The 14,235-nt window shown below is 34.0% G+C and overlaps 1 protein-coding gene across 1 annotated transcript; it reads right to left on the bottom strand.

Moving 5' to 3' along the window:
* Positions 1–6,415: 6,415 nt before the first annotated feature.
* On the bottom strand, positions 6,416–8,019 carry CDO1 (cysteine dioxygenase type 1). Its single transcript, XM_051985977.1, has one exon. It carries the CDS (start codon positions 7,708–7,710, stop codon positions 7,108–7,110), a length of 603 nt encoding a protein of 200 aa, XP_051841937.1. The 5' UTR covers positions 7,711–8,019; the 3' UTR covers positions 6,416–7,107.
* Positions 8,020–14,235: the final 6,216 nt, after the last annotated feature.

Below are 14,235 nucleotides of genomic sequence, written 5' to 3' on the forward strand. Positions count from 1 at the left end.
CTGATACCTAAACCAGGTAGGTTGAAAACAGAGAAAGAAAATTATAGACCAATCTCCCTAATGAATATTGATGCTAAAATCTTAAATAAGATATTAGCAAAAAGACTACAGAAAATCATCCCCAGGATAATACATCATGATAAAGTAGGATTTATACCAGGAATGCAGGGCTGGTTCAATATTAGGAAAACTATCAATATAATTGGCCATATTAATAATCAAATTAACAAAAACCATATGATCATCTCAATAGATGCAGAAAAAGCATTTGATAAAATCCAACATCCATTCCTATTAAAAACTCTTGAGAGTATAGGAATAAATGGACTTTTCCTTAAAATAATCAGTAGCATCTATTTAAAACCAGCAGTAAGCATCATATGTAACGGGGACAAACTGCAACCATTTCCAATAAGATCAGGAGTAAAACAAGGTTGCCCACTATCACCATTACTATTTAATATTGTATTAGAAATGCTAGCTTTGGCAATAAGAGTTGAGAAAGAGATTAAAGGAATAAGAATAGGCAATGAGGAAACCAAATTATCACTCTTTGCTGATGATATGATGGTATACTTAGAAAACCCCAGAGATTCTACCAAAAAGTTATTAGAAACTATCTACACCTTCAGCAAAGTTGCAGGATATAAAATAAACCCACATAAGTCATCAGCATTCTTATATATCACTAACAAAACCCAACAGTTAGAGATACAAAAAGAAATTCCATTTAAAGTAACTACTGATTGTATAAAATATTTAGGAATCTATCTGCCAAGGGAAAATCAGAAACTTTATGAGCAAAACTACAAAACACTTTCCACACAAATTAAGTCTGATCTAACCAACTGGAAAAATATTAAATGCTCTTGGGTTGGGCGAGCAAATATAATAAAGATGACAATACTACCTAAATTAATCTACTTATTTAGCGCTATACCAATCAGACTCCCAAAAAACTACTTTGATGAATTAGAAAAAATAACAACAAAATTCATATGGAAAAACAAAAGGTCAAGAATTTCAAGGGAATTAATGAAAAAAAATCAAATGAAGGTGGCCTAGCTGTACCAGATCTAAAATTATATTATAAAGCAGCAGTTACTAAAACCATCTGGTATTGGCTAAGAAATAGACTAGTTGATCAATGGAATAAGTTAGGTTCAAAGGACAAAACAGCCAATAACTTTAATAATATAGTGTTTGACAAACCCAAAGACACCAGTTTCTGGGATAAGAATGCATTATTTGACAAAAATTGCTGGGAAAATTGGAAATCAGTATGGCAGAAACTAGGCATTGACCCACACTTAACACCGTACACCAAGATAAGGTCAAAATGGGTTCATGATCTAGGCATAAAGAATGAGATGATAAATAAATTGGAAGAGCATAGGATAGTTTACCTGTCAGACCTGTGGAAGAGGGAGGAATTTATGACCAAAGAAGAACTAGAGATCATTATTGACCACAACATAGAAAATTTTGATTATATCAAACTGAAAAGTTTTTGTACAAACAAAACAAATGCAAACAAGATTAGAAGGGAAACAATAAACTGGGAAAACATTTTTACAATCAAATGTTCTGATAAAGGTCTCATTTCCAAAATATATGGAGAATTGACCCTAATCTATAAGAAATCAAACCATTCTCCAATTGATAAATGGTCAAAGGATATGAACAGACAATTCTCAGATGAAGAAATTGAAACTATTTTTAGACATATGAAAATATGCTCCAAATCATTATTAATCAGAGAAATGCAAATTAAGACAACTCTGAGATACCACTACACACCTGTCAGATTGGCTAGAATGACAGGGAAAGATAATGGGGAATGTTGGAGGGAATGTGGGAAAACAGGGACACTGATACATTGTTGGTGGAACTGTGAACACATCCAGCCATTCTGGAGAGCAATTTGGAACTATGCTCAAAAAGTTATCAAGCTGTGCATACCCTTTGATCCAGCAGTGTTTCTACTGGGCTTATACCCCAAAGAGATACTAAAGAAAGGAAAGGGACCTGTATGTGCCAAAATGTTTGTGGCAGCCCTGTTTGTAGTGGCTAGAAGCTGGAAAATGAAAGGATGTCCATCAATTGGAGAATGGTTGAGTAAATTGTGGTATATGAACGTTATGGAATATTATTGTTCTGTAAGGAACGACCAGCAGGATGAATACAGAGAGGACTGGCGAGACTTACATGAACTGATGCTGAGTGAAATGAGCAGAACCAGGAGATCATTATATCCCTCAACAATGATATTGTTTGAGGATGTATTCTGATGGAAGTGGACTTCTTTGATAAAGAGAGCCTTAATTGATCAAAGATGGACAGAAGCAGCTACACCCAGAGAAAGAACACTGGAAATGAATATAAACTGCTTGCATTTATGTTTTTCCTCCCGGGTTATTTATACCTTCTGAATTCAATTCTCCCTGTGCAACAAGAAAACTGTTCAGTTCTGCACACATATATTGTATCTAGGATATACTGCAACGCATTCAACATGTAAAGGACTCTTGCCATCTGGGGGAAGGGGTGGAGGGAGGGAGGGGGAAAATCGGAACAGAAATGAATGCAAGGGATAATGCTGTAAAAAATTACCCTGGCATGCGTTCTATCAATAAAAAATATTTAAAAAAATAAAATAATCATTGATAGTATAAAATATTTGATAATCTATCTCCCAAGGGAAAGTCAGCAAATACATGAGCAAAAATTACAAAATACTTTCCACACAAATAAAATCAGATCTAAACATTTGGAAAAATATTAAGTGCTCTTGAATAGGATCAGTGAATATAATAACAACGACAATACTACCTAAATTAATTATTTATTTAGTGCTATGCCAATCAAATTCCAAGAAGCTGTTTTACTGAACTAGAAAAATAACAACAAAATTCTGGAAGAACAAAAGGTCAAGCATTCCAAGGGGATTAATGCAAAAAAAAATTAAATAAAGGTAGCCTAGTTGTATCAAATCTAAAACTCTATTATAAATTAGCAGTGATCAAAACCATTTGGTACTGGCTAAGAAATAGACCAGTTGATTAGTGTTATCGGTTGGGTTCATAGGGTAAAATAGTCAATAACTATAGCAATCTAGTGTTTGACAAACCTAAAGATCCCAGCTTTTGGAATAAGAATTCACTATTTGCAAAAACTGCTGGGAAAATTGGAAACTAATCTGGTAGAAACTAGGCATTGACCCACACTTAACACTGTATACCAAGACAAGGTCAAAATGGGTTCATCATCTAGACATAAAGAATGATAATATAAATAAATTAGAAAAACATAGCATAGTTTACCTCTCAGATCTGTGGGGGAGAAAGTAATTTGTGACTTAAGAAGAACTAGAGATAATTATTGATCACAAAATCGATAATTTTGATTATATTAAGCTAAAAAGGTTTTGTACAAACAAAACTAATGCAGACAAAATCAGAAGGGGAACATTAAACTGGGAAAACATTTTTTCCATTCAAAGGTTCTGATAAAGGCCCAATTTTTAAAATATAAAGATAATTGACTCAAATTTATAAGAATTCAAGCCATTCTTCAGCTGATAAATGGTCAAAGGATATGAATTGATAATTTTCAGATGTAGAAATTACAGCGATTTCTGGTCCTATGAAAAGGTGCTCCAAATCACTATTGATCAAAGAAATGCAAATTAAGACAACTCAGATAGCTCTATACACCTGTCAGATTGGCTAAGATGACAGGAAAAGATAATGATGAGTTGGAGGGGATATGGGAAAACTGGGACATTGATATATTGTTGGGGGAATTGTGAATGCATCCAACCATTCTGGAGCACAATTTGGAACTATTCACAAAAAGTTATCAAACTGTGTATATTCTTTGATGCAGCAGAAGATGTGGGAAAAATGGGACACTGACACATTGTTAGTGGAACTGTGAACAGATCCAACCATTCTGAAGAGCAATTAGGAACTCTGCTCAAAAAGGTATCAAACTGTGCATACCCTTTGACCTAGCAGTGTTTCTACTGGGCTTATATCCTCAAAAGTTCTTAAAAGTGGGAAAGGGACCCACATGTGCAAAAATGTTTGTGACAGCCATTTTGGCAGTGGGAAGAAACTGGAAACTGAATGGATTCTTATCAGTTCTAGAATTGTTGAATAATTTATGGTTTATGAATTTTATGGTAAATCATTATTCTATGAGAAATCACCAACAGGATGGTTTTAGAGAGGCCTGGAGAGACTTACATGAACTGATGGTAAGTGAAATGAGCAGAACTAGGAGATCATTATATATGGCAACAACAACACTATACCTTGATCAATTCTGATGAACATGGCTGTTTTCAACAATGAGATCATCCAAACCAGTTCCAATTGTTCAGTGATGAAGACAGATATCTACTTTTAGAGAGAGGACTATGCAAATTGAGTATGGAACATAACATAACATTTATACTCTTTATTATTTTTTGCTTGTATTTTTGTTTTCATTCTCAGTTTTTTTTTCCAGATTCGAGTTTTCTTGTGTATCAAGATAACTGCATAAATATGTATGCATATATTGGATGTAACATATATTTAACATATTTAACATATATTGGACTACTTGTCATCTAGGGGAGAGGGTAGAAGAAAGGAGAGGAAAATTTTGAACAGATGATTTTACAAGGTCAATGTTAAAAAAAAAAAAAACTACCCATTTATATATTTTGTAAATAAAAAGTTATAAACTTTTTAAAAAAAAGTTAAAAGGAAGGTGTTGGAATCCTTACTAACTGCTAACTAATTAGAATTGATCTAATCTTACAAGAAGATTTTGGCCAGAACCTGAAACAAGGTACTAAATAGAACTAATTAATACAAGGCTTGTGTTCACACCTTTACTCATTGGAGTTCACAAGTATGCCAGCTTCACAAAGTAAACTTTCTAACTTCAAGGGAGTTCACATCTCCCTTAAAGCTCTTTGGGCCAGAGAGCACTATGGGAGAAAACCCATAATCCCATTCTCTCAGAAGAGTCAGATAAAAGGCCAGCGATGAGGGATCTAAGACAGAATACATTTTTTCCTCTTGGCTGGCTGGTCGCAGAAGAGAGCTCAGCTGGACTCGAGAGGAGCGACTCTGGTGCAGAGAGCACTTTGATGGATTTCAATGGAATCACGCCAGAAGTCCTCTTTCCGAGGCAAGGCAGAATATATTCCACTTGGCTGGCTGGTGGCAGATGAAGAGTTTTCAGAGGATAAAGCTACGAGTGGAGAGTTCAGTGGACAACCAGATTCATCTTCATCTCACACCACTGTAGTTGGTGGCTGGGCTCCCCAGAAGGAGACAAGAGAGACATTCCATCTCTGTGTTGGTTGGAGGCTGAAGAAAGCAGAGGCAGAGGCTGAAGGACAGAACCTTTGGATTTGGAGATATTTGGAGGGCTCTAAGTTAAACCGGCTGTGTTTTGAGAAGAACAAGAATTCCAACATTTGAACTCATAACAGGAAGGCAATAATGAAGAAGAAGAGCAAGAAAAAGACGAAGAAAATAATGATAATCTTAACAATAATAAAGATGAAGGAAAAGGAAGAGGAGGAGGAAGATGAACAAGAACAAAAAGAAGAGAAAGAGTAGAAATTAATGATTATTGTCCAGCAAATGGAAATACTTAATTTAAATGTTCCATTTTTGATTTTTGCTGAGTGATAGTCTATGTGTTCAGGAAACATTGTTAGATGGTATTCTAGATTTTTCTCATAGAAGAAATAAGTTAAAAGTTACAAATAAGAAAAAAGTTGGGAAGCTTGTTTTAGGGTACATAAATTAGGTTTCTCTTCAGAAAATAATATGAAGCTTTGTCAATCATACGATGAAATCAGACTGAGTAGATATATAATATATACGTAAAACTCTTTTTCTCCACCTCTCCCTCCCCTAGAGAACATATAATCCAATATATGTTAAAATAGTGAATGAGAATTTTAAAAAATATATAATAGTCAAGAAATTTTGGTTTTGTTTATAAGATCATTCTGTAACAAATCTTGGCAGGAATGTAGCTGAGCAAATCAATCATCACTGAGAACTGATCAAGGTTAACCAGATAAGAAGGTCCTGCAAAAAAAAATGCATATTAAAAGGGATTGAACAGACTGAACTTAAAACTTTACTTCAGGAGACTTTATTCCTATATTTTATTCATGTACTTGATTAAAGATATAAAATTTTCCCTAAGAACTGCTTTAGCTGCATCCTATAGGTTTTGGTATGTTGTCTCATTATTATCATTTTCTTAGATAAAATTAGTGATTGTATCTATGCTTTGTTTGGCCCATTCATTCTTTAGAATTAGATTATTTAATTTATAATTGATTTTTAATTTATCTTTACCTTGTCCTTTATTGAATGTAATTTTTATTGCATCATTATCTTTTTTTTTATGTTCAAATTCAGTTTTATTCAAGTTAACATGACAATTTTGGTAGCAATACAAAAAGTATTTTACATAGGCATTTGGTCACATTAAAACATGCTTGTGATTTCTTTTTGCTGTGAACTTCATCTCTCTGTACAGTGATCTATGCACAGAAAAGGAATTTGTGAAGATGAAAAACCAGCAAAATCTACATTCAAAAAACAATTATCTTGAAAACATTCTAGAGAGCATAATACGTGATGAAAATCTGTATACTTAATTCTCAAGATAATAAAGGTAGGGTTATGAGGTCTTAGGCTTGGTTTTATTGCTAATCACTGCTAATTATGATGGACAAAAACTGTTGTCAAGACTTCACTGCCTTTCCTAATTAGGAACCATGAAAATAAGAGACATGCCTAAGAGAGCAACTGATTAAGTCTTCCAACTATAAAGACCATAGCAATAGGATTTCTCCTCTCCAGTATAGTCTGGCATTGTTTACTTAGAGTCTCCTGTCATTAGCATTCATTCAAGATAACTACAAGCAGCCAGAAGCCTGCCCTAAAATATCTCTAAGCATCTTATTCAAAGGTACTATTGGACAATAAGTGATTGGTGGTTCTTTGTCCACAATTAAGATTTCAGTGTACTTTTAAAAGAAAAAAAAAAAAGGAAAAATACTCTAATAACTGGATCTCTTTAGTTGTTCTCCAAGGAACTTGAAGTTGCAAATGGAGTCCTTGCTCCAAATTTGCTATAAAATGTCATCGTGACTTTATTCTTATGTCCTGTTCTTTGGTCAAAGGCATGGCAAGTGTCAAAGGGTGGACTATACAAATGAAGGCTAACAGCAGGTTCTGTATGACTTATGTTCTCCACCCGATGTAGACCAATAGAATCATTGATATAGGCACACTGGTTTTCCCTCAAAATTCTTTCGGATTTCTTCACCATCTCATTGGACTTCTTGTCTGGCCATGCAAAGAGGGTCTCCTTGAGATTTCCTTGAAGCATTTTCAGAAAACAGTGGGAGTCTGTATGATCATGGATACTGCTGCCATGTCCTTCACCCCAACACAGAATCATCAGGTTAAATTTTCCATTTCCTTGATCCACAAGATTTCGGGTGTACCTGTACTGGTCGAATTTCGCGTACGCTGCCCACTCCGTGGGGTTGCTCTCGTAAGCTTCCATGATGGACTGCACCTCTTCCACTTTGATGCTGTCCCCGGAGAAGATTTCGTGCAAGATACGGATCAGCTCTTCCAAGATCCGTGGCTTCAGAACCTCAGTATGCTCCATCCTGTCCTTCAGTTCGACAACCAACCCGCTTGGTTTCCTTTAGGAGCAACTGAAGACTGCAGTCCGCAAGGAGGTAAAGGACGCTAGCCGGTGCGTGGGGGAGGGGAAAGGACCCGAAACGCCCCCTCCCCCGTCCAACCAGTAAGGAAGCAAACAAGCAAGCGACAAAATGCCCAGGCAAACAATAAACCAAAACCAGTAACAGTGGGAAAAAAATACTGCACACAAAAGCCCAAAGTGCAGGGTCCTTGACTAATCGAGAGGGTTCGATTACAAGCGTAGAAAAGAAAAGACCCTCCCTTTGCAGCCCAACTCCATTGCATCATTACCTAAAAAGAAAGTATACTATCTCTTTTTTATGCATTTGATTGTGAGGTTTTTATGCCTAATACATGGTCAATTTTTGTGTAAGTAACATGTATAGATGATAAAAAGTTATATTTCTTTCTATCCCTATTCAATTTTCTCCAGAAGATTTTTCTTAACCTCACTAGTTTGTTTCTTGGGGTGTTTTCTGATTAGATTTTATTGAGGTTCACATTTGTATAATTTTGCTGTTTATTTTTTTCCCTGTAACTGGCTTAACTTCTCTAAGAATTTGGATATTGTATCACTTGGTGCATATATATTTAGTATCAATGGTGCTTCATTGACTGTGGTACCTTTTAACAAATTGTAGGCTTTTTCCTTATCTCTTCTAGCTAGATCTATTTTTATTTTTGTTTTATTTGAGAGCAGAATTGCTAGCTTTTTGTGTGTGTGTGTGTGTGTGTGTGTGTATTGTTGTTTTTTTCAGCTGAAGCATAATAAGTTCTGTCCCAGTCTTTTACCCTTACTCTGTATTTTTCAAATATGTTTTTTTGTAAACAACATTGTAGAATCTTGTTTTTGAATCCACTCTGCTGTTTACTTACATTTTATGGGAGAGTTTATCCATTCAAATTCACAGTTATGATTACCAGCTGTTTATTTTCTTCTATCCCATTTTCTCCCCTGTATATACTTTTGTTCTCTTCACCCTGTCCCTCTTCAATAATATTTGGTTTCTAACCCATCCTCCTCTCAACCTGAGCTCCTTTCTAAGATCCATTCTCCTTCTCTTACCTTTTTCTTTTAATTTTTCTACCCTCCCCCTCTTATGCAGTCCCTCCTCTTTCTTTCCCCTTTCTCCTCCTCCCTCTTTATAGGCTAAGAAAAATTTCTATGCTAAATTGAGTGATTGTTATTCCCTTTTTGAGCCAAAACTATGAGATAAAGCTTCAGACAAGTCTCATCCCCTCCCTTATTTCCCTTTATTGTTATAGGTTTTTTTGTGCTTCTTCATACAATCTGATTTGTCCCATTATACCTCCTCTTTCCTTTTTTCCTAATATAATATTTTTTCCAGCTCTCAATATTTTTTCCTTTGATATCCTCACATTAGACTCGATTCATAGCCACCCCTCCATCCTTTATATGCCCCCTTCTAACTGCTCCAGTAAAAGATAACATTCTCCAGAGTTACAAGTACTATTTTCCCATTTCTGGATGTAAGCAGTTTAACTTTTAAGTTAAACTATGTTTATCTTTCAATGCTTCTTTAAAGTCTTGGGTTTGAAGATCAAATTTTCTGTGTAGTTTTTTTTTTCAATAGAAATGATTGAAATTCACTTATTTTATTGAAGATCCATCTCTTCCACTGAAAGATAATGTACAATTTCACTAAGTAGTTGATTTTTGGTTGTAATCCCTAGTCCTTTATCCTCAGGCCTTCAGTCTTTGATTGTAGAAGTGGAGAGATCTTGTGTGATTCTGTTGTTTCTTGATACTTGAATTGCTTGTTCGTTTTTTCCTAATAGGTTGCAGCATTTTCCCTTCAAATTAGCATTCTGAAATTTTGCCATGTTTAGTAGAGATGATTGATGGAATCTTTCAATGACTATTTTGCCTTGTGCTTCTCATGTATCATAGCAGTTTTCTTTGATGATGTCTTGAAGATTGCTATTCAGACTCTTTTTTTTTTGGTCATGGTCTTCAGGTAGACTAATAATTAAAAATTTTAATAAGTTTATTATTTTAAAATGCATGCAAAGATAGTTATCACCATTTACCTTTGCAAAACCTTGTGTTTTTATTTATCCCAGTTTTTATTCTACCTCTCTTATTTGCCTTTTAAAATCTTTTATGAGTGATTCCAAGAAGCCTCTTTGAGCTTGAGACTAATTCATATCACTCTTTGTCTGAGTTGGTGTTTTGGTCTTCTTTACCACCATAGTAGCTTTCTGTGATTAAAGTTCTTTTCTGTTTCTTACTCCTGTTTCTTCCTTCCTCCCCTTCCTTCATCCCCTTCCTTCTTCCTCTTCCTTCTTTCCTTCCTTCCTTCCTCCTTTTTTTCTTTGCTTCTTTCTTTTTTCTTTCTTTCTTTTTATTTCTTTCTTTCACTGGAAAGTCTAAATCAAGGGCACTGTATTTAATTTTATTTTCAACATAGTAAGAGGAACGTTGATAAACTGGATTACCTGCAGAGTAAGGTAAAGGTGATGAACATAATATAACAAAGACACAAGGAAATATTGATGATTTTTGGTTAGAGAAGACAAAACATGAAAATTGCCTTCTGCTATTTGAAGGAATGTAAAATGGAAGAAGGATTGGGTTTGTTTAGTTTAGTTCTGGATGAACAAATTCATTGGGAGCAGTGATGAGGTGAATGCTTTTAAAGTAACACGTGGCAAAAATAAATAAACAAAAAACAATTCTCTAACTCCCCAATAACTATGAAATCTAAAAATGGAATAGGTTGCAATTTTATTTAGGAAGTTCTACATATGCTATTTTAAAGATATTCAAGGAGAATATGCTTCAGAACCTGTAAAAATGATTTAACATTGATGTTTCCATCTTATTAGAAATGAAATTAACATATCTCTAAAGCCTCTTCAGTTTAAAAATAGAAAAGCATTGCATATACAAAAAAATGTTGAATCTAGAGCCAGGTCTCCTGGGTTCTACTCAGTACCTTATTATCAGTGTGATTTTTGAATTTAAATGCTCTTTTGGCTCTTACATTCTGTGTTTCTGGTATATCTTAGAGTTATCACTTTACTAGTTTAGGAATATAACTAGGCTAAGGTCAGTAGAACTTTGTTTTATAGTAGACAATTTGGAGAATTTTTGCAACCCTATCTCTGAGAATAAATAAACTTTTGAATGACCACTTATTTGTAGTCTAGTCATTGAACTTATTATATCCTTTAGCAAACTAGAAACCTTTTGGTATTCAAGGCCACTGCTTCCTCTTGATATCTGCCCCATTTTTAAAACAACTACTTATAGTTGTGATACTAACTTGTATGCCATGGCATGCATAAGATATCATACCCTTACCTATAGGTTCAAAATAACCTATAGGTTATTTTTTATTTTTCATTTTTAAATTTTGGACCTCTGCACCCTTTAAAGATATATTGGAATTTTCTGGCTAGATTTCTTTCTTAAAGACTAAGCCAAAACTAAAGTCATTCTGATTCTCATTAATCACTTAGTTTTAATCATTGAATGGATGAAGCTGTAGTCAAACTGAGAAATTATTGAAGATCTTAACTTAAAAAAAATCCAAAATCTCCCATTTCATTGAAGGCCATCTTCCCATTGGACCCAGATGGTTCTAGAAGGGAAAGTGAGGCAGATGACCTTGCCCAGCCCTTCCTCATTTAAATCCAGTTCACTTACATGTCATAGCATTACCTCCCTGATATAATGGTCCTTTTTGAGAATGAAAGACAAATAAATATCACAGCTTGTATGGTTCTTCCACATTGTGTTTAAAAAACAATCTCTGTGTTCTCTTTAACAAACCATAAATTCACATAAAAAACAAAATATGGATAAATATTTTGTTCAAATGTATTATTGCTTACTTATGCTATTCATAGGTACACAGTAACACCTGGAACAAAGAAGAGAGGCATAGAAATTGTCTCTCCATGTTTTTGCCAGCTGTGTTGCTGTCTAAGAAGGCTTATATATACTGAACAGAGATACACACCCCTCCAATTGACAATAACCATGAAATACCCTACTACTTGTAAACTGTTTTGCCAGTATAGAGTATTTGGGAAAATATCTTAAACTTTTCTTTTGAGGTTAATCCATTTCTGGTCTGGATATGGGACAAAAATGCTACCAACCAAATAATACTTGTTATTGTTTTGTTTGCATTAATTTATTTTATACTGAGTTGAAATATTCCCAGGGATTAAATTAGATATGTGGCACCACATGTGTATTGCTCAACTGATGAATGCACAGATAGCAAAGCATTAGTTAGGAAATACTACAGTATTGGTTCTGTAATATACAATTTGTTTTTTGTTGGGGGATAGTTGGGAGATCAAAGTTGTTTCAGTGAAATATTGCATCACTTCAAGATGTATGCTAGCTATTATTTTATAGGTTAAGAGTTTTGAAAGCTCTTCATTTCAAAATATAGTTGGTGATTAATTTGGTTGAATAATAAGAACACTTTCATAGCCAAAAATTAACTTAGAAGTACAATTTCACATGTGAATCTTTCTTCTTTTTAAATTTTCAGTTCATTCAGTGTTCAAGGGATCAAGGAAAAGAAATCCTTTGCAAAATTTAACAAAGTGCTAATAATAAAAACTTCATGAAAAATGGACCAAAAGCCCTAAGAAGAGCTCTTTGAATTCAGGCAAGCTACAATTCATTACAAGTTCTGGGTAATACAAAAGTATTTGCATATGAAAAGTCTTTGTAATATTTGCTTCCATTCTTGTAAGCCTTGGATGCATTGACTTTGATTTTGCAAACTGTAAAAAAAGAACAACAAAAAATATTTTCTCCAGATGTGTGGAGATGCTTAGCCTACAATATCTATTTTCCCACACCAGCTGCTGAGGGATATTCTATGGTTGGTTAGTTTCCATTTTACCAAGATGTTGTTTTGAATACAGTTTGACTTTGCTTTAGGCAGTGTTTTGGGGATGAGGATAAGGAATATGGAGTTAAACATGCTAGGTAGCCAAAGGAGAAAAATTAAGGGTGAGCCAAAACATTAACATATTCCAGAAGCTGTTGCATTTTCAGTTTTTTAAAAACATTCTCATAGAATAGTAATTTTAAAGTGTAAAATAAAAAGAAACTGCTTAGAAGAGACATAGAACTGTTATTTTAATTGTTTTGATCTATCCTGCCCTTGATTATGAAGCTTGTCAAGCTTCTTAGCTTAAGTTTTCTTTGGGATGATTTAATTATTTGTGTTTTATTGAGGCAGATGTTTATCTGAAGGAGAGATATAAAGAAACCTTGCACAGAAACTAGAAGTGAGTTCTATCTTCTAAAAATTCACTGTAGATCTGAATGTAGCATGAATAGGAAATAAAAGCCTGAGCCCATGAATGACAGAAACTTACCTTCCTTGTCAAAGCGTAAAACAAACATTTTCTGAAGTTACAGCATAACTAATCTTCCATGCTCATTAAATTGTATGATGTTCTTATTCACACTGAATGACTTTTACATTTTTCTCAATTAGGCAACAAATGTAGTGTTTGTATAAAGCATGGAAGGATAAACTCCTGTATTTGGGCCTCCTCCAGATGACAACAGATGGACCATTGGTACTATTTTGTTAAAGAACCTCCTATGTTCTGACAGTTCTTTCTTACATAATATTTAGTGAATTTGAGCTTTTTATGGCAATTTTTTCTACTATATGGAGTCTGTCTCCAAGAATTATTTGTTTTCTTTCTATGAAGTTATGACTGGTTCAGATCATGAAATCTGCATCGAGATATTGTTAAGTCATATAATTTGTACAATTAGTAAATTGGGTTCTTTGTACAATTGAAAATGCATCTGGGCACCATGAATGAAGAGACATAAAACTATTTAAGTCACATAGGAATATTCATGAATTCATGAATATACATAATCTTCTAATGTTCCATAAACCCCTCCCTCTAATATTTTATTGTGAAATAGGAAAGAATTCATGTTAACATTTAGATCATATTCTCTTACCACATTTAGCAATATATATTAATCTTTAAGATTCTCAGCTAGATTTACTGAAGAACATTGACAAAGTTAACAGGTGACAAAATTAATTGGAATCTAAATCTCCTAGCATTTCTCCCTTCCATCAGAATTTCCTTGAATGTCCTTTATACAATTGCAGCAAGGTTGTGTGACTTCTTAGAGAAGCCTATGTTAAAATCATGGCAATTACTTTAATAGCAATAAAAAAGTGAATGTATTAGAGGAGGAAGAAATTGTGACTAGAGGGGAAGAAGAAAGATTTCTAAATTTTATTCTCAAAGTGGAACAATTGGAAGATGGATTAGGTTTTGGCTACATAATATAGAATGTTTATTTCAAACAGCAATATTTTCCAGTGATCTTTGGTTGTAATAATAATCACAATAATTACCATATATAGCACATTCATGTTACCAAATTCTTTACACATATACACACATAAAATATCACTTTATTCTCATAACAGCTTTCAGAGCTAAGTGC

The sequence above is a fragment of the Antechinus flavipes genome, chromosome 3, assembly GCF_016432865.1.
Source record: "Antechinus flavipes isolate AdamAnt ecotype Samford, QLD, Australia chromosome 3, AdamAnt_v2, whole genome shotgun sequence".
Taxonomy (NCBI): Eukaryota; Metazoa; Chordata; class Mammalia; order Dasyuromorphia; family Dasyuridae; genus Antechinus; species Antechinus flavipes.